General features: G+C 35.0%; 1 protein-coding gene across 5 annotated transcripts in view; it reads right to left on the reverse strand.

Moving 5' to 3' along the window:
- LOC150100851 (WD repeat-containing protein 46) overlaps positions 1 to 22,566 on the reverse strand; it is a 240,227-nt gene that overhangs the window by 75,278 nt on the left and 142,383 nt on the right. For all 5 annotated transcript variants that reach the window (XM_090401124.1, XM_090401126.1, XM_090401123.1 and 2 more), the window contains one exon: positions 6,887 to 6,986. In XM_090401124.1, coding sequence (XP_090257250.1) covers positions 6,887 to 6,986 — 100 coding nt within the window. The remainder of the gene's footprint in view (positions 1 to 6,886; positions 6,987 to 22,566) is intronic.

Here is a 22,566-nt window from a genome sequence, read left to right on the forward strand (position 1 = left end):
TTTATTGCTATTTTGCTTCTTATTGGATTAAGATTAATAGACAAGAAACAATAGAAATATCGACAGACAAAACTTTTGTTTTGTCAGTTGATATTTCCATACCATATGTTTTTATCAGATTATTTAGACTGCATAATGATTTTTGTAGTTCAACTTCATTATTTCCAAGGATAATTTGGTCATCAGCAAAAAAAGTAGGGTAGCTAATCTGTTGTTAAGATTTATCTTGAATCCTTCTTCATTAGTTATCTTCCATTCTTTTATGATTTTATCTATGTATATATTAAATAAAACCGGTGACAGAGGGCAGCCTTGACGTACTCCTCCATTTATAGGTTTCAAGCTTGATGTTAATATATTGTATTTCACAGATATTTTATTAACTTGATATATATTAAATAAGGATCTAAAGAGTTGGTTTGGTATTTCATATTCTTCCAGGATTTCCCATAGTTTTTCTCTGATAATTTTATCAAATGCTTTGGTGTAATCTATAAAAGCTATGTGTGTGTTTCTATGTTTATTTCTCTGTGTTTTCCGATTAGTAATTTTAATATAAATGTAGTCTATGCAAGACGTGCCTTTTCTGAATCCATTTTGTTCTTTTATTAATTTTGAGTCTACTATATGTTTACGTTTATATGATAAGATTTTTGGATTGTTGTGAATAAAACATTTAATGTTTGTTAAATGTTTATTCACAACATATGTTGTATAGAACAAATGTTTACAACATTTGTTCTGTACAGCAAATCTGAGGAATAGACAGAGGAGAGGAGATATATATAATAGAAACATATAAGTTAGTAAGGTGGATCTTACAATATGGACACCAGTAAGATTTTGCAGCTTATAGATAGCGGAAATAGAACATGGAGTAATAAATAACAACTAACTATGAAATAAATTATGTTTCTATTCATCATATTAAAACTTGGGGGTGGGGGTCATCCCTGGAAGCTTGCTGGAAGGGGGACTGTTAGGAAGCATGTGAGATCCACCAGGTTCTTCTTGTGGCATGTGGAGAGTATGATGAATGGATGATTACAATTAGTAGTTGTGAGTGCATTTTAAGAAATGTGTTCAAGGAAAGGTATGATAGGTGTTTAAGTATGAGTGTCTAAATGGGCTCTTCCTTGATGAGTAATCAAGACTTATTGGAGATACAGTAATAATCTTTTTGATGGTGATTTTATTTTATTATATTATATTTATAAAGCAGATTTGGTTTTACTTGTAACGCATATATGGAAAAACAGGTAATGTAGAGGAGATACACAGAATACAAAGAAATGAACATGCTAAAATATTTCATACATCGGAGAATACCAGAATTCTCTCAAATGTGGTCTCAGCAACATTCTACATACCATTACTTGGACTTCCCCTGACATACCTAGCAGAGCAATTGGCAGCAAGTGTTTATCAAATGATTGAAAATCCTCTTCAGTGCAGTGTGATTACATTTATTTTTTATATTACCTGGCAGATTGCAGAACCATTTTGCACTGTACTCTTCCAGAGTATCCTGTTTTATCTTCAAAAACAAAAGCAAACATGTTGGTATCAAAAATATCCAAAGTGACCAATGTCTATAAAGTATATGTTGAGGAGTGAAATGTAATGGATGATTACTGAAATAAGAGCCAACAGGCTTCACTTGGGCAAAGTAAAATTATTCAAAATTAAGTGGATATTGAATACCACATTATTTCTTAGCCGAATAAGAAACTCAAAGATAGGAAATCTAATCTAAGAGTTTCATGCCAAATATAGAAAACTATATAAAGTTCGGCGAGTCCAAGCATAAGCCAACACCTGGTAGTGCAATGCCAGGGCAACTCGTAGTAAAGGTGGAGCAAGCTCCGATTCGAGTCCTTAATATTTTCCCATAATGTAAAACACAGCTCCTAGGAGATGTATTACTGTTCTACACTATGAGAGAAGGTCGCTACCCAGACCGGTTTCGACCCTTCAGTAACTGTATTTGTGCACCTTTTGGCAACTCGTACAGTAAAGAAATAAGTGCTGACTATTGAAACCTAAGTATTACATCTAGTTCTACCTACTCACTGATGAGACCTCAAAAAAGGTCAAAACCGGTCTGGGTAGCAACCTTCTCTCATGATGTAGAACAGTAATACATCTCCTAGGAGCTGTATTTTACATTATGGGAAAATATTAAGGACAGTGATTGGAGCTTGCGCCACTTTTACTATGAGTTACCCTGGCATTACACTACCAGGTGTTGGCTTACGCTTGGACTCGCCAAACTTTATATAGATTTCTATATTCGGCATGAAACTCTTAGATTAGATTTCCTATCTTTGAGTTTCTTATTCGGCTAAGAAATAATGTGGCATTCAATATCCACTTAATTTTGAATAATTTTACTTCGCCCAAGTGAAGCCTGTTGGCTTTTATTTCAGTAATTGTATTTGTGCACCTTTTGGCAACTCGTACAGTAAAGAAATAAGCTCTGACTATTGAAACTTTAGTATTACATCTAGATCTACCTACTCAGTGATGTTGTTGTTTGTTGTTGTTATGATCCATCGAGTCGTTTCCGACTCCTGGCGACTCCACGAACATACACTCTCCATTCCAATCTGTTCCTGACCATGTCGTTCAGAATATCCAAGCGCACTCCAGTTGCTTCTTTAACTCCATCCACCCATTTAATTCATGGTCTTCCTCTTCTCCTGCTTCCATCAACTTTAGCAAACATATTAATCTTCTCCAGACTGTCATTTGCTCGCAGAATATGTACGAAGTATGACAATTTTTGCTAGATGATCATAGCTTCAAGGGAGCAATCTGGCTTTATTCTGTCTATCACTGATTTACTGGTTTGCTTTGCAGTCCATGGTATTCTTAGTAAGTGTCTCCAAACCCATAATTCCAATGCATCTATCTTCCTTCTTTCACTCTTCCTCAGGGTCCAACTTTCACATCCATACAGCACCAAAGGAAATACCATTGCTTTCACGATTCTGATTTTTGTTGTGAGGCTAATATCTCATCATCATCATCAAATTCCTGCCATGTACCCTCAAGGGGTGTACAGGATATGATAGTACTACACGAAAAAAATTACATCATTATTAATTTCCTATCTACAATTTTAATCCATATCAGTCTGTTACTTGTCAAGACTCCAACATTATCAGATCTTATATTTCTATCGTCTAAAGCACTTTGTACCGTATCAATCCATCTATATCTTGGTCTTCCTCTGGGTCGTTTTGCTGCCAACCTGGTAGAGAACACTGGTTTTGCTAATCTTTCCTTGCCCATTCTGTTTAAGTGACCATACCAGCTGAGATTAGCTCTGCTAACACATTCCTGGATGCTAACAATGTCAATTTCTTTCCTAATATCCTCATTTTTAATATGATATTGCCATTGATGCCATCTGTTCACGCCTCTAATCTTTCTCAGGACTCTCATATCTGCAGTCTCTAGTCTTTGGTCAAGTTTTACTTCTGACCCAGCTCTCAGATCCATAAGTTAAAACTGGTTTGAACACTGTCTTGTATACAGCTAATTTAGTGTTCCGACTAATTTCTCTCTTATTCCATATGAATTTATTCAATTGACTTCCCACCACACCAGCTTTGCTGATTCTGTTGTCTATTTCTATATTTAATTTACCATCTTCAGTAAAAATCGTGCCTAAATAGCTGAAATGTTTTACTTGTTCCACAGGTTCTCCATTCACAACACAGTTGACATTTTTGATGATTCTGCCTATTTTCATTGTCTTTGTCTTTTTATTGCTGACCTTCATACCATATCTATTACAACAGTTATTCAATTTAGTCAAGGAATCTTGCAGACTCATAATGGATTTATTGATAAGTATAACATCATCCGCATAAAGCAAAGAGCTGACATTAACATCTCCAATTTTGATATCATGTTTAATACCACTTTCCTTCATAATGTGATCCATATAGATAATGAATAACAGAGGGGATAATGTACATCCTTGTCTCACACCAGATTTAACATTAAACCATCTTCCTGTACTTACTTCAATTCTAACGGCTGACTTACAACTCAAATAAAGACTAAGTATTGCTTGATATAATGCCCCATTGATACCATATAACTGCAGCGTATTGAATAGCTTCTCTCTTGGCACCTTGTCATATGCCTTTTCCAAATCGACAAAACTTAAATACAGATCTTTGTTATATTCCCATGCTTTCTCGACTATTTGTCGTAAAGTGAAGATCTGATCCTGACAGCCTCTATTTGGCCTGAATCCAGCTTGTTCTTCACCAAGCTTTTCTTCTACAATTCTTCTCAACCGTTTCTCAAGTATACTTGCATAGATCTTGCCAGAAACACTCAGTAGGGAAATACCTCTGTAATTCTCACATGCAGTTTTATTTCCCTTTTTATATATGGGTACTATGAGAGCTCTACTCCAATCATCGGGAATTCGTCCCTCTGTCCAGGCTTTCTGAACTATGCAGTGCAGCCACTGTAAGACTCTTATACCACCATACTTCAGCATTTCTGGTCGAATATCATCTACTCCTGCTGCCTTTCCACATTTCAAGCCTTTGATGGCTTTTTCTACTTCAAGTATAGATATGTATTCCTGACTGCATGCCTGGTCAGTGTTTTTTACCACTGTGCTGTCATCACTGCTTGTTTCGTTTAGCAGTTTTTCAAAGTAATTACTCCATACTTCAAGGATGTCTTTTTCTCCCATTTTCATGTCACCTTTATCATCTCTAATTCCTTTTACAGCACTCTTTCCTCCATTCTTAAGCTTCTTCAACAACCTCCAGAATATTTTGCCACCTTCTTGATATTTATTTTCTATATTCTTGCCAAAGTCCTCCCATGACTTTTGTTTAGCTAGTTTTACACAGTGTTTAGTATTCTTGCATTTGTCTCTATATTCTCTAAGAGCACAAGCTGACTTATTTGACAGGAACTTTTGATATGCTTTCTTCTTTTCCTTCACTGCCTCTTTAACTTCCTGTGTCCACCAGGGAGTTCTGATTTTTTTATCCTTACAGACAACCTCACCACATGCCTCTCTGGCAGAATCAATCAATGTTTTCTTCAGAGTTTGCCACTGAATCTCCAAGGTTTGATTCCTGTTCTCAAACTCTTTCATTTTTTCTTCAATAATCTTTGTGTATTTTAGTCTACAGTTCACATCTGAGAGCTGCTCAACTTTTATTCGCTTTAAAACTTTCTTACAAGTTATTCTTTTCAATATGAAATTCAATTTTATCCTGCTCAAGACTAAATAGTGATCCCTTCCAATTTCAAATCCTCTGTACACTCTGGTGTCCTGCACCAGGGAGAAAACATCACTATCAACAATAACATAGTCAATGAGACTTTTCTTATTCCTAGCCTCTTCTCTCCATGTGAATTTGTGCACATTTTTATGTTGGAACATGGTGCTAGTAATAACCAGTCCATGTCCTGAGCAGAAATCCAACAGATATTTGCCATTACTATTAGCTTTGCTCTTTTCTCCAAATTTTCCCAAAATATTTTTGTATGTCTCACAACCATTTCCTACTCTGCTATTTAGATCCGAAACAAGGACCAACTTTTCATTTTTCATTGTGTCAGTTGCTTTTTCTAAAGCCTCAAAAAACTCCTCCACTTCTACCTTAGTAGAACCTTCTGTGGGACCATAGGCACAAATAAGTCTCATTGTCCAGTTCCCCATTCTCATATTTGCCCACATTACTCTACTTGAGACTGACTGCCATTCAAGAAGATTAGCCTCGTATTTTGTGTTGAATACTATGGCTACTCCTTCTTTTCCTTGATTGTCATTGCCTGAATATAACATTTTGTATTTATTGCTCAGAAAGATCTCATCAGTTTTTGTCTTTTTTGTTTCAGTCACCCCTATTATGTCGATCTGGTACTTATCTAATTCCTCAGCTAGCTCCATTTCTTTGCCATTCAGGCTTCCTATATTGATAGTACCGATCTTTAACTCTGGTGATGTTGAGTTGGGGTTTGTTTTCAGATTTGTTCCAGTAGCTGACTTTTCGCTGTTCGCCCTGGTTCCCTGGTGAAAATAATGGGGGCCTTGTTTAACTGTGCGACGCCCCAGCCGGCATGAAATTCTGTCATGTTGTACCATCATTTTTTATTTTGGTGTAACCAATAAGAATACAATTTGGTCGGCTAAATCCCATATTGTCAGCCCAGCCTCGTTCGTTCAGTATCCAGGTAGATACCCAACAGGGTGCACCACGAGAAGGTGAGGATTGGACATTAGGTCAGTAGCCCTAGTCGGTTCTCCGCATTCCTTTAAAGGCTATGTGGAGGTCTCCTCTCAGTTATACAGCTTTGACCCTTAAGCACCAAGGCTAATATCTTTACTTATTTATTATATTTTGAGGTCTCACTGATGAGACCTCAAAAAAGGTCGAAACCGGTCTGGGTAGTGATCTTCTCTCATAATGTAGAACAGTAATACATCTCCTAGGAGCTGTGTTTTACATTATGGGAAAATATTAAGGACAGTGATCGGACTTGCTCCACCTTTACTACAAGTTGCCCTGGCATTGCACTAGCAGGTGTTGGCTTATGCTTGGACTCGCCGAACTTTATATAGTTTTATATATTCGGCATGAAACTCTTAGATTAGATTTCCTATCTTTGAGTTTCTTATTCCGCTAAGAAATAATGTGGTATTCAATATCCACTTAATTTTGAGTAATGGATATTGTGAGAATTAAAAGTGAAGAACAAAAATAATTGATATTAATATGATCAAATTACTTCTGTATGAGAATCATTTCTTCAAATTTGGGAAATAAACAAAATGCATATCATTTAAATAAATCATACTACTTAAAAATATGTAGATGCATACAAAAATACATACAGTCCCTGGTTATGAACAGCAACAGCACGGATTGGGTTTTTATGACACAACATTTTTACAAGAGGCTCATCAGAATTTGGAGACCACATACTGACAGTTCCTGTACTTGTAAAAAAAAAAAAAAATTAATCATCAATCTGGTTTCAAATCAAGCATCAAAAGAATAATGCACAGTTCTAGTTCAGTTTTATTAGGAAGAAAAAAATAGTAGTAACTCAACATTTGATTCTCTACAATTTCTTGTAGCAGTAGAATTTCTTTCAAACAGCCTATTCCACATCAGATTGTATAAGCTAGCTCTTTAACAGACATGTTATTTGTTGCTTTAAAAATGTGCATTGCAAATTTTATCTCATGTAAACTGGCTTGTATATTTTAAGTATCAGTGGTTCCCAAACTGCGTGCTGTAGTGAATAATTTATGTTATTTGTTTCAAACAGTTACTAACTTTTTAGGACACAAATAAGTCACATAATAAATGGAACTGTTAGGTATTTCTCTTGACCTAGGAGCACTGTGAAAAAATTACTGAGACACAAAGGGCACCATGAACCAAGAAAGTCTCGAAACCTCTGATGTATTCTTATCCTGCAAAGTGCTTCAGCTACTAGTAAACAGCTGGTTCACATGATCTAAACTAGTGTCTTAATGATCACATGCTAGAGAAAAACAGGGTTTTAGTCAAGCAACTGTTAACTGAACAGTAATGTTGGAAATGAACAGCTAAGACTTAATTCTGTAAGATGCCAGAAGAACTATGTGGTAGTAGTCATTATGCCAAGAAATTCAGTACTGCAGAGCTGTGATGACTAGTAGTCTTCAAGAAATGTCTTTACTTATGATAAAACAACTAAGACTAAAAAGAGATCTGTGAATTGAATATTCCATATGTTCTGCATGGTTAACCTAAGTTTCCAGAAAGGAAAACTATTCCATCTTCACAAGAGACTGAAAAACTCACCCTTATTTTATTTTTAAGTATTTTTTTGTTTGTTGTTTTATAGAATCCAGAAACCCTTCTCTAGAGACAAGACAAGGAACTTCATCATGCTACTCCAGCTTTCAATAAGGACAGTAGTCGCACTAGATGATGAAATTCATTTCCTACCTAAAGACATTCACAAACATCTGTGTCCACGTTAAAATTTCTTTTTGGTTATTTCTTTTTCTCATGTGTTTATTTCATCTGGTGTTGGGCCTAATGAGATGAAGGGAAAAAGTGAATATGGGAAAATATGTAGAGACCACATTAATTGATCATATGCTTCAAGTATGTGATCAGAAAGACCTCCTTTTCCATGCTGAAGGTACTTGATGAACTGTTTTCTTTGAGCCTCATAACAGAAAAGCAGGTTTTTCTGGAGTGATTGGAAAGGCATCTAGTCCTTACATTGGACAAAATCTGGTACAAATGTAAATTCAAGAAAGCTTGTGAAATGCTTATCAACCAACCAAATCTAAATAAAAATGATGGCCTGAAAGTCGCAACGATTTAGATGCTGATGTAGTTGTACTAAGATAATTATGTTTGTTTATTATCAAACATAATTATCTGAGATGCAGATAATTATATTTATCTTTTTATATTCTTAACAAAGTCCCATAACATTTATTTAGCTACTTTTATATAATGCTCCAGTTTCTTATATTTTTTCCTTTTATTTTCTCAGAGCACAAGCTGATTTATTTGTCAGTAACTCTCAATATGCTTTCTTCTTTTTAAGGATAGCCTCTTTAACTTCTTGAGTCCACCATGGAGGTCTGAAGTTTCTATCCTTGCAGACATCTTCTCCACGTCTTCCTCGCTGAACTTTTTAAAAGTTCAGCAGTCATTTTATATCTTTTTTAAAACTTTCATAGATATTTTTCTTTTCAATATGAAATTTATTTTTATCCTGCTCAAACTAAATGATCACTTCCTATTTAAATCCCCTATGCACTGTTACATCCTGAACCAGCATGAAGATATCGCTATCGACAACAATAACATAATCAATGAGACTTTTCATTTCATGTATCATCTCTACTTGAAACTGTGCACATCATTATTTTGGAAAATGATGTTAATAATGACTAGTCCACATCCTGAACAGAAGTCCAGCAGGTATGTATCACTGTTATATGCTTTTCTTTTCTTTTCTTTTTTTTTTTTTTTTTTCAAATTTTCTCAAAATATTTCTATATGTCTGGTATGCATTTCCTACTCTGCACTTTACATTTCCAATAAGACAAAATTTTAATTGTATATATACATAGATATAGAGAATACTATCTTTTGATAGACTGTATTATTTGAAACAAAAAAGGGGGGGAAAAAAAAGATGTGGAAAATAAAGCAAATTTACATAGATCTACTTAAATTTACCTATATTTTTCAATGAGTAAATTTAAAAATCTGAAATAAAATTTTTTTTATTTTCAGAGCACAAGCTGATTTATTTGTCCGTAACTCTCAATATGATTTCTTCTTTTTCAGGAGAGCCTCTTTAACTTCTTGAGTCCGCCATGGAGGTCTGAAGTTTCTATCCTTGTAGACATCTTCTCCACATCTTCCTCGCTGAACTTTTTAAAAGTTCAACAGTCGTTTTATATCTTTTTTAAAACTTTCATAGATATTTTTCCCTATAAATTTCCCTGCCAAAAAGACTGTGATATCACCTACATGGGTTCAACCATCAGGTCTTTATGGGCAAGACTACAAGAACACTTCCACTATTGTAACATACCTATTCCAGAACATTTAAACACTAAAAAACGCAACATCAAAAAGAAAAATCAAATACACAACCCAGGGAAAACGGAAATAGCTGTTCATGCCCTTGAACAAAAACATACCCCGCAGATCGACAAGGCCATCATAGTAGACAGACAAGACAATGAAACAATGCTTAGAATATCGGAAACAATAGCCATAAAATGTGACGCGAACTCTATCAATGTCCACAGGCACTACATAATCTCCAAGGTTTGGAAGCTTCACAACATAAAATTGAAGTCACAACCCCGACCAATAGGCGGTAACACAAACACTTCAAAAGCAGAAGCACACCTACCCCGACCTGACATAGCATCCACTTCTTCCATGTGTTCAGACGACGACCAAGCATAGTCGAAACAAGCCGCACCCCGTCAACCCCCTCCCCTCTAAAAAAATCAATTGCTGTTTTCAACCCCTTCACCCTTTCCTACCCTATATAAATATAAAAAATGCTCCACCCATCCCTAATAATATAATATATGTGTGTATATATATTATTCAAAAAACCCGGGGTTTTTTTTCCATTTCTATTTAATTCTCCCACATTGTCTAACCCCACACACACACAGTAGTTTTGGACATCGCAGCAGAAAGAAGAAAAGCCACAACACCCAAAAAAAGTATGTGTAAATTTCTCTTCCTTTATGCTACATATATATTTATTGGTAAATATACATCTACAATGCCCTAAGAATCTGTGAGTAAAAAAGCCAATGACATTTAAACAGGGGCACTCCTAAACAGAAGCAGGCAAAATAGCCGTAAATATAATAGTATGTTAAGAGGAATAATGGGAGTTTTCCCAGAAATAATAACCATAATAAAATATAAAGTTTTCAAGTGTTTACACAAATGAAATAATTGCTGACAAATCTGATAAGAAAATCAGCAATTAAAAAGAATAATCCACAAAAATAGGCAAAAAAAAACTATATTCTTACAAATTTCCAAAAATTAAAGAACAAAGAGAAAACTACAACTCAAAAGCTGTATGATGAATTTTTATGCAATTCAATGAAAAGCAGTATGACATGAGACATGAAGGAAACACCCACAAAAGTTGTAAAAAAATAGTTTTATGAGGTAACAAATGGATACATGATGACAATGGTCAAAAACAAGAGGTCAAAATGAGATCGTCAAAGTGTCTCAATAAAGAATGTGGTCAGCCCTGTATTGTGGCCACATCAGCAATACACTGCTCACAACAGGTTTGTACTGTTTAAAATGGTGTTCAGGAGTTCAGTTGATAATAACAACCATTACTCCTGCAAACGTCTAATTAGTTCTTAAAGATTATGGGAAGGGAACTGAGAGCAGCAACATGTCTACCTGGAGAATCCCATGTGTTCAACAAGCTTAAGATAAGGAGACCTGGCTGGTATGTATGATAGCCTCTTCCTGAAGATACTGGTCCATGAACAAGCTTTGCTTGATGAGAATTATTTGTCTCTTTGCGATGCCTTCTGTGCACAGTGGAAGCAGATACCAATGTTCTTGTGGCTGTCATGAGGTCAGATTGTAGCTGATTCAGGGGTGGCGGCAGTACTCCTTCTGGGTCTGCATATAATCGTAGATATCAGTAAATCACTCAATGTGGTTGTAGCCTTCCTTCACTGTATCTCTGGGATGCTGATTGTGACTGCTGAAATTAGTTTCACAGTCTGTGAACCACAGAAGGACTCACATGCAACTATCTAGCTTTGGTCAGCTTCTAGTCTTATGATGGCTCACCACATGAATTCATCAATTATATCATGTCTTGCAGCAATATCCAAGAATTCTGCTATCACAAAATGGAAAACCACACAAAATGCTTGCTTTTAAGTCTTTGCTCATTTGCATACACCAGTTTATTTTTATATACCAGTAATTTCTGGTATCATTTCCTGGAGCCGACATTGGCAGCGACCACAACATGGTCATCACAACTGTGAATATGAAAATGAGAAAAATATTACCTACAAAATCAACTCGTAAAAGATATAATATAGAAAAATTAAAAGATCCCCAAATAAATATACTATATAATACAAATTAAAACAAATTTTTGACACAAGCTTCAAGAAATATAATATCAAATCTAAAACCAAATACTTCTCACAAAAGATAACTGAGACAGCTGAAGAAATCCTTGGATACAAAAGGAAAATAAATAAACAATGGATAACCAAAAATATTTTGGACCTATGCGACGAAAGAAGATATTTGAAATCTCATATTAATAGCAGTGATAATAGAGAACAGTATAAAAATATTACTAAGATTGTTAAAAAAAAGAAATCAAACATGCTAGAAACTTATGGATATTAGATGAATACAATAATATAGAAGAGGACTTAAATAAAAATAATTCTAAAAGTGCTTTTCAAATTATCAATAAGTTAACCAAACCTTTTACTGCAATTAATTGGAGCATAGAAGATGAAGATGGAACTCCTATCACGGACAACCAGAAAATAGTTGAGAGATGGAAATGTTAAGCAACTAAGCTTTTTTCAAAAGGACCCTCAACTGACTGATGATATTTTGGGCGGAATTTTGCCAGGCGGTTCGGAGGAAGGAGATTACCCAATATTAAAAGAAGAAGACATTGCAGCAGTTAGCTCCTCAAAAATAGGAAAATCACTGGGAATTGATGGTGTTACAATGGAACTGATACGAGAAGGAGGTGACATCATCATAGACACCTTGATAACTTCATTCCAGGACGTATGGAACACAGAAACTTGGCCTTCTGATTGGCAGACTTCTGTCCTTGTACCTATTCCTAAAAAGGGAAACAGCAATAAATGTAGCAACAACAGAACAATAAGTCTTATTAGTCATCCCAGCAAAATCCTGTTAAAAATACTATTGTCAAGAATTGAAAAGAAAATAGAAAGCAGACTATCAGATGAACAAGCAGGTTTCCAGAAGTACAATCGACCATATTTTTACAATACATATACTAGGCGAAAAATACATAGAACATAACAAGATAATCTGTCACAACTTTTTAGACCTTCAAAAAGCTTTTAACTCAATATGGCATGAGGCATTATGGAGAATTTTAGAACATTATGGTACTGACAACAAAATCATTAGGATTATTAAATCTCTTTATTCCTCATCTGACATGAGAATTGAAATTAAAAATTACAGCAGTTAACATTCAGAACGGGGGGTAAGACAGGGATGCATCTTGTCCCCTCTTCTTTTTAATTGTTTTCTGGAATATGTCATACATGAACTCTTCATGAATATGACACTGGAATAGTAGTTGGAAGACTAAGAATAAATAACTTATGTTTTGCAGACGATATCGATCTTCTGGCAGAAAGTGAAGAAGTATTACAAGAGATAACCAGCGAAGTTTTTGGAACATTAAAAAAATATGGATTATACATAAACCTACAAAAAACAAAAACAATGATAACCTCAAAATCAGACATTGAATTCTTAAAGATACAAATTAGCAATAAACAAATTGAGAATGTAAACAAGTTCACTTATCTAGGAAGCACGTTGAGTCAAGATGGTCGTTCAAAAACCGACATTAAATATCGAATTGCTAAGGACCATGGCCCTACAGAAGTTAAAACCATTCTGGGGAGATAACAGAATAGTAATCACAACCAAACTAAGACTAATTGACACCTTGGTGAATTCTATCCTCTTGTATGGTTGTGACGCCTGGACTTTATTGAGGGAAGATGAGAGGAGACTCCTGTCTTTTGAAATGAAAACTGACAGAAGACTTTTAAGAATTCCCTATACCATTCCCGAAACCAATGAAAATGTCCGAAAACTGATTGATTCAATAGATGGGAGAAGAAGGGAAAATATTCTGACAGTCATCAGAAGACAGATGAAATGGTTTGTACATGCAGAGAGGGCTAATGGCATTCCAAAGCAAGCACTAGAAGGAATTGTTTCGGGACCAAGGGTTAGGGGCCGACCTCGATTAAAATGGACTGATAACATCAAAAAATGGACAAATTCCTCCCTTTCTCAACTGACATCAAGAAGAAAAGACCGAGATGACTGGAGGAAGCTAACAAAGAATATCACCTACTAGCCATGAATGACCCAACGGTCCATTTAGGACTACGGGAGAGAATTTGCAAATATACCAGAAATTGTCAGTAATTTCTGGTATATTTGCATATACCAGAAATTACTGACAATGCCACTCCTTTGTATATCATAACAAGTTTCAGCATCACTTTTTGCATAATGTACCTAACTTCTATATGTTTCTTGTTTCCTTTCTCCCCAAGTTATTGCAATTTTCCTCTTTGTTACTTAACTTATATAAGGAAACCAGTGTAGTCATCATCATCATCAAATTCCTGCCATGTACCCTCAAGGGGTGTACAGGATATGATAGTACTACATGAAAAAAATTACATCATTACTAACTTCCTATCTACAATTTTCCTCCAAATTAGTCTGTTACTTGTCAAGGCTTCAAAATTATCAGATCTTATATTTCTATCGTCTAAGGCACTTTGTGCTGTATCAATCCACCTATATCTTGGTCTTCCTCTGGGTCGTTTTGCTGCCAACCTGGCAGAGAACACTTGTTTTGCTAATCTTTCTTCACCCATTCTGTTTAAGTGACCATACCACCTGAGATTAGCTCTGCTAACGCATTCCTGGATGTTGACAATGTCAAGTTCTTTCCTAACCAGTGTAGTAATGAATGCAAAACTGGTACAGCTTTGTTACTTAACTTATGGAAACCAGTGTAGTAATGAATGCAAAACTGGTACAGAACTGGTTACACATCTTAGCCATTTATGCATATATTTTAGTGAAAATAACCTATTAAATATGAAAATAAAAAATATATTAAAGCATAAGTAGATCTATACATTTTTATATATATATATATATATATATATATATAAAGAACAAAGTACATTACAATATACTTATAGTAAAGTCACACTAATCAATCATAAATACTATGGGCCTCTGGTGGGGATGGGAAAGGGACTTAATGCAAAGCTAGAGACCTGTTTTCTAGAAATTATTAATAGATAAATTAACAAAAGTTAGCTAAAGATTACTCACAGTTAAAATGGAATAAAAACAGCATTGATAGTGGCCAACAAATGAAATAAGAGCTGAAATTATTGTTTAGAGCAGCGATTTTCAACCGGTGTGTCGCAAGAGGTCTTCAGGTGTGCCGCGAGATTTGTGAAAACAAATTAATTGAAAGAAATAATGTCGTAATTTATGCATTTATTCCCTTGAAGCTCCCAAAAAGGATAAGTAATTACTATTATTAAAAAATTATTATTACTATTAAAATTATTTTAAAAAAATATGATTAGTATTATTAAAATCAAAATTATGCCTATTTTTTGCCAGATCATCAAAAAAATTAAAAGAATATATTTTTAGTGTGCCACAGAATTTTAATTAGTCTAGCTGTGCCATATTATGAAAAGGTTGAAAATCACTGGTTTAGAGTCCTAAAGTGAGGGTTTCTGGAGTACTACTTGAAAAGAAGTTATATGGGCTGATTATGTGCCATCCATATTCTTCAAATGTTTATTCCACCATTATTGTTTAGATCAGGATGGTTGATTAATTTAAATTTTATGTGTCATTTGTGTTCTTTTTTATGGAATGGAATTGTGGTCTAATTTCACCAATATAAGGTAAGTTACAGGTGTAATGGATTCAGTGTGAGGGAAATCCTTGGAAGAGTTGAACATGTTTTTTAATTTTAAAGGTGGTTTTAAAGTGCCATTAAGGTTGTAATGGTGTAGCATTCAGTTTATTTTATCTGATAACCCTTTAATGTATGGAATAGATATGATTTTACTGTAGTATTTTTGCAATAGCCATTGTTTATAAATGTATTGCTGATAAATTCTGCTTAAGAGCTTACTAATTAAAGCAAATTGGTATAGCTCTGTTTTTGAAGGTGTTAATGACTCCAAGATTTTGTGAAGAGTGGCAGTATGAGTTAGCATATATGTATTGACTGGTATGTGTGGGCCTGCAGCAGACAGTGAAGGATAGAGTACCTGAGAGAAGATATATGACAAGTGTATCCAAGAAAGAAAGATAATGGAAGCCAGATAATGAAAACATCATGAAAACACATCTAAGCCAAAGTGTAGGTTTTAAAATATAGGAATCTAGAGCATATTACTCAAAAGCTTCCATATAAAAGTTTAGTAGTGGGGGGGAAGATAGTGGTGAGTCCATGGCTAAACTTCTTTTTGTAGATAAAAATTATTTTGCAACAAGAAGTAACAAGAATATACTACATGGGTAAAGAGAGCTAATACCAAGCAAAAATTGTTCTAAAAGAGAATTATGTCACTTTTCATTTGTGAAAAGGGCAGGAACATCAAAACTGACTAATAAATTGTTTTTTTGCAGATCATTATGTTTTTAATTTTGTTTATGAAGTGTTATGTTTTTATATAGGATGGGGGTGGGGGAGAATGACCTACCAACTCTGTAAGTGTTAAGCTAATTTCTTGGCTAGGTAATAATTAGGGCTGTGTATACATTCAACTATCTCTGAATATGGAACATTATGTTTGTGTACTTTAAGAATACCATAAATTCTTGGAAAGCGAGTGTAATGTGGTAATAGCTTTTTAACAATGTCTGATGGCTAAGAAGTGACAGACTTAAGTAATTTAAAAGTTTATTTTTCACTTGGTTAGACTATAATAAATTTAGTTTAATCCTTTATCCAAGTGTGAACAAACAAAGTTTGCACCTGAAAGTATCTTCAGGACTGGGGTAAGGTGGTACAACACCAGGCAACTCGTTGCAAAGGTGGAGCAAGCTAACATCACTCCTATCTCAGTATCTCCCATAATGCAAAACACATCTCCTTGCGGATATATATAATGTTATGCATTAAGGGAAGGGCCACTACCCAGACTAGTTTCGACCTTTATTGAGGTCACTTCAGTGGAAGTCAGGCCCAAGTGGAGATACCAGGCAGAAGCATTAGCAAGGTCGTCTCTACTTATAGGAGTTGCCAAAGACACTTTCAGGTGCAAACTTTGTTTGCTCACACTTGGATAAAGGATTAAACTAAATTTATTAAGTAATTTAAGTTTTCTTTTTAATCCTGTTAGTCAAGTTGATAACTGCTGCTGTCAGAAACTAATTGATTCATTTGATGAAGCTAACATGACTCTACCATTACCTTTGTTATAACAATATCCTTATTAGGTTTTAATAAGTTAATGGCTGCTAGTTCTGTTTTGGTGAGATTGCTACATAGTGATTTGATATTAATCAAAAGTTTCTAAACAAATTTAATCAACTATATTAACTGGAAGAAATTTGATGCCCCTTTTAATATGTATCTAACATCTAGTTTATTAATAGTTCTAGATGCTACTACAAAGTTTATGCTTTTATTAAGATTACTGTCTCTACACCTTTACCTTTCTTTCAAAAGATTTCAGCAGCACATTCAAGCAGAATATCAATAGTGGTTGTCTTTCTCATAATTATCATTCTTCTTCATACAGCCTTCCCTTGTTAATTTTTAATAATATATGTTATAATAAAATATGTCAGGATTTCAGAGCAATTTGGATCATGCTACTCTAATTTATTCATATGTGGCTAACATGTTCTTGTTGTTGTTTCTTCATTACATTTCTTGTGCACTGTTTAATTTTGAATTCATAATGAAGATGCCCTTCATGGGGTGCTTAAGGGTCAAAGCTGTATAACTGAGAGGAGACCTCCACATAGCCGTTAAAGGAATGCGGAGAACCGACCAGGGCTTCTGACCTAATGTCCAATCTTCACCTTCTCATGGTGCACCCTGTTGGGTATCTACTTGGATACTAAACGAACGAGGATGGGCTGGCAATTTGGGATTTAGCCGACGAAATTGAATTCTTATTGATTAAACCAAAATAAAAAAATGATGGTACAACATGACAAAATTTCATGCCAGCTGGGGCGTAGCCCTGTTAAACAAGGGCCCCCGTTGTTTTTGCCAGGGAACCAGTGCGAACAGCGAAAAGTCAGCTACTGGAACAAATCTGAAAACAAACCCCAACTCAACATCACCAGAGTTAAAGATCGGTACTATCAATATAGGAAGCCTGAATGGCAAAGAAATGGAGCTAGCTGAGGAATTAGATAAGTACCAGATCGACATAATAGGGGTGACTGAAACAAAAAAGACAAAAACTGATGAGATCTTTCTGAGCAATAAATACAAAATGTTATATTCAGGCAATGACAATCAAGGAAAAGAAGGAGTAGCCATAGTATTCAACACAAAATACAAGGCTAATCTTCTTGAATGGCAGTCAGTCTCAAGTAGAGTAATGTGGCCAAATATGAGAATGGGGAACTGGACAATGAGACTTATTTGTGCCTATGGTCCCACAGAAGTTTCTATTAAGGTAGAAGTGGAGGAATTTTTTGAGGCTTTAGAAAAAGCAACTGACACAATGAAAAAGGAAAAGTTTGTCCTTGTTGGGGATCTAAATAGCGGAATAGAAAATGATTGTGAGACATACAGAAATATTTTAGGAAAATTTGGAGAAAAGAGCAAAGCTAATAATAATGGCAAATATCTGGATTTCTGCTCAGGACATGGAGTGGTTATTACTAACACCATGTTCCAACATAAAAATGTGCACAAATTCACATGGAGAGAAGAGGCTAGGAATAAGAAAAGTCTCATTGACTATGTTATTGTTGATAGTGATCTTTTCTCCCTGGTGCAGGACACCAGAGTGTACAGAGGATTTGAAATTGGAAGGGATCACTATTTAGTCTTGAGCAGGATAAAATTGAATTTCATATTGAAAAGAATAACATGTAAGAAAGTTTTAAAGCGAATAAAAGTTGAGCAGCTCTCAGATGTGAACTGTAGACTAAAATACACAAAGATTATTGAAGAAAAAATGAGAGTTTGAGAACAGGAATCAAACCTTGGAGATTCAGTTGCAAACTCTGAAGAAAACATTGATTGATTCTGCCAGAGAGGCATGTGGTGAGGTTGTCTGCAAGGATAAAAAAAAATCAGAACTCCCTGTTGGACACAGGAAGTTAAAGAGGCAGTGAAGGAAAAGAAGAAAGCATATCAAAAGCTGTCAAATAAGTCAGCTTGTGCTCTTAAGAATACAGAGACAAATGCAAGAATGCTAAACACTGAGTAAAACTAGCTAAACAAAAGTCATGGGAGAACTTTGGCAAGAACATAGAAAATAAATATCAAGAAGGTGGCAAAATATTCTGGAGGTTGTTGAAGAAGCTTAGGAATGATGGAAAGAGTGCTGTAAAAGGAGTTAGAGATGATAAAGGTGACATGAAAATGGGAGAAAAAGATATCCTTGAAGTATGGAGTAATTACTTTGAAAAACTGCTAAATGAAACAAGCAGTGATGACAGCACAGTGGTAAAAAACATTGACCAGGCATGCAGTCAGGAATACACATCCATACTTGAAGTAGAAAAGCCATCAAAGGATTGAAATGTGGAAAGGCAGCAGGGGTAGATGATATTCAACTGAAAATGCTGAAATATGGTGGTATAAAAGTCTTACAGTGGCTGCACTGCATAGTTCAGAAAGCCTGGACAGAGGGACGAATTCCTGATGATTGGAGTAGAGCTCAATAGTAACCATATATAAAAAGGAAAATAAAACTGAATGTGAAAATTACAGAGGTATTTGTATTTCCCTACTGAGTGTTCCTGGCAAGTTCTATGGAAGTATACTTGAGAAAGGGTTGAGAAGAATTGTGGAAGAAAAGCTTGGTGAAGAACGAGATGGATTCAAGCCAAATAGAGGTTGTCAGTATCAGATCTTCACTTTATGACAAATAGTTGAGAAAGCCTGGGAATATAACAAAGATCTGTATTTAGGTTTTGTCGATTTGGAAAAAGCATATGACAAGGTGCAAAGAGAGAAGCTATTCAATACGCTACAGTTATATATATGGTGTCAATGGGGCATTATATAAATCAATACATAGTCTTTCTTTGAGTTGTAAGTCAGCAGTTAGAATTGAAGGAAGTACAGGAAGGTGGTTTAATGTTAAATCTAGTGTGAGACAAGGATGTACATTATCCCCTCTGTTATTCATTATCTATATGGATCACATTATGAAGGAAAGTGGTATTAAACATGATATCAAAATTGGAGATGTTAATGTCAGCTCTTTGCTTTATGCGGATGATGTTATACTTATCAATAAATCCATTATGAGTCTGCAAGATTCCTTGACTAAATTGAATAACTGTTGTAATAGATATGGTATGAAGGTCAGCAATAAAAAGACAAAGACAATGAAAATAGGCAGAATCATCAAAAATGTCAACTGTGTTGTGAATGGAGAACCTGTGGAACAAGTAAAACATTTCAGCTATTTAGGCACGATTTTTACTGAAGATGGTAAATTAAATATAGAAATAGACAACAGAATCAGCAAAGCTGGTATGGTGGGAAGTCAATTGAATAAATTCATATGGAATAAGAGAGAAATTAGTCGGAACACTAAATTAGCTGTATACAGTGTTCAAACCAGTTTTAACTTATGGATCTGAGAGCTGGGTCAGAAGTAAAACACTTGACCAAAGACTAGAGACCGCAGATATGAGAGTCCTGAGAAAGATTATAGGCATGAACAGATGGCAATATCATATTAAAAACGAGGATATTAGGAAAGAACTTGACATTGTCAATATCCAGGAATGCGTTAGCAGAGCTAATCTCTCAGGTGATATGGTCACTTAAACAGAATGTGTGAAGAAAGATTAGCAAAACAAGTGTTCTCTGCCAGGTTGGCAGCAAAACAACCAAGAGGAAGACCAAGATATAGGTGGATTGATTCGGTACAATATGCCTTAGACAATAGAAATATAAGATCTGATTTTGATAATATTGGAGTTTTAACAAGTAACAGACTGATTTGGAGGAAAATTGTAGATAGGAAGTTAGTAATGATGTAAATTTTTCATGTGGTACTATCATATCCTGTACATCCCTTGAGGGTACATGGCAGGAATTTGATGATGCCCTTCATTATGAATTGATACTTGAGTAAAAAAGTATGATATATATGGCTCTTGTAGACAGGCTTATATGTTGGTTATGCATTTCTAAATCACTTAAGGAATTGAACAACGTAGATACGAATATAAATTAAATTACACTTTAATAAATATTTCCGATATTTTGGCAACGTCATGTTGCCATTTTCGAAAGGAACTTACAAAAAGTCACATGCATGTAGGCACTGCAACACAGTAACTGAGAATGAAGAGATGAAGCTATTGTTCTCCTAGAAGTCCTGATGGTGCCCTCTAGCGGGCTAAGTAGGTGTTCTTGGCCGTTGGGCTGAAGGTCTGCTGATGTATGCCTCTCAAATTTGGGGCAGTCGCATACAACCAAATTTGTTGAGGTTTGGAGAGTTTCTTAGGGCTGAGGCTGATTCCATAAATAGTCTTTCGAATTTGTATTTGCTATGGTGGATTACTGTAGCTTTCTTCCACTGTATTCTGTGGTGCAAATCCAGAGCATGGTCTGCAAGACCAAATATATGGCATATATGGCAAATATATGGGATATATATGGCAGTGAGTCTTCTGACTCCATAGAAGCCAAGAAATAAGATTAATTCTAAAACTATATTCACCAAAAATTTTCAACAGAAAGTTGTGAAGTTTTTCTGCATGAATCCAACTGGAATTGAAAAAAATTATGGTCTGAATGACTCTTCAGGTTGTCAGAAGGTATATAGTATTAAGTAATCTACACCACTGCAGATATTGATTTGTTTTTTAAACAGCTATTTTAATTTTTCATAAGATCAACAGTACTGAGAACTATCATGCCTGTATAATATCAAGCTTATTGTATCCATTATTATCAGGTTTTATTCTGTAATTCTAGCACCATCTAATTCCATCATTTAATTACTGTATATTATCGCGTACAATGCAATCCATGTATAATGCGAACTAGAAATTTCGTTTGAAAACTAGCCGTAAAATGCCATGTCCACGTATAATGCGATCTGTTAATCTTGTGCCATAATATTATAAATAATACAATACGAATTAACAAAAGAAATATTTATTTTAAAACAAAATATCAAAATACAAGACGAATTAACGAAAGAAATATTTATTTTAAAACAAAATGTCAAAATACAAGACGAATTAACGAAAGAAATATTTATTTTAAAACAAAATGTCAAAATCCTTTAAATTCTTCATCTTTTGAGTCATCAAACATTTCATTTATAAATTCATCTGTAGGGATTGCGTCATCAGTGTAGCAGTTGTTGTCATCGTCTTCATGCTCTCCAATTTGTTGTGCGTCATCCTTGCTTTCGTATATGACGTGATCTTCGGATCCATCCATTGAATTACTTATTCCACATTTAAGAAATGAGCGCTGAATCATTTCAGATGGTATCGAATCCCATGCTTCTTTAACCCAGCTGGTGACTAGGGTGATCTAAGGCGTCTGAAAATTCCCACCCTTTGTCATCTTCACCAAACCAGATGACATCCATTCTCTCCATTTTTCACATAAGTGATCTTTAAATGGCTTATTCAAACTGACATCAAGCGGCTGCAAAACTGAAGTTAGACTACCCGGTATGACTGCTAGGTCTGTACATAGCTCACATACTTTCTCTTTGCTTGCCTCTGTTAAATGCGCCCGGAACATATCCCAGACTAGCATGCTTTGTTGACGTAACAAGCTACCTGGATGTATGTTCCATACTTGATCCAGCCACAACTGTACACCTTCTTCATCCATCCAACCTTTCTGATTGGCACGAACAATTACACTTGGTGGAAATTTCATATGCTTGGAATTTTCTTCCTTTTAAATATCACTGTTGGCTTTAATTTGGTTCTGTCTGACATGCATGCTAGAACAACAGTAAAATGTGTTTTTTCATTT

This window comes from Typopeltis vanoorti, chromosome 12 (genome assembly GCF_054136105.1).
Source record: "Typopeltis vanoorti isolate ZY-2024b chromosome 12, IOZ_Tvanoo_1.0, whole genome shotgun sequence".
In the NCBI taxonomy this organism is placed as follows: Eukaryota; Metazoa; Arthropoda; class Arachnida; order Uropygi; family Thelyphonidae; genus Typopeltis; species Typopeltis vanoorti.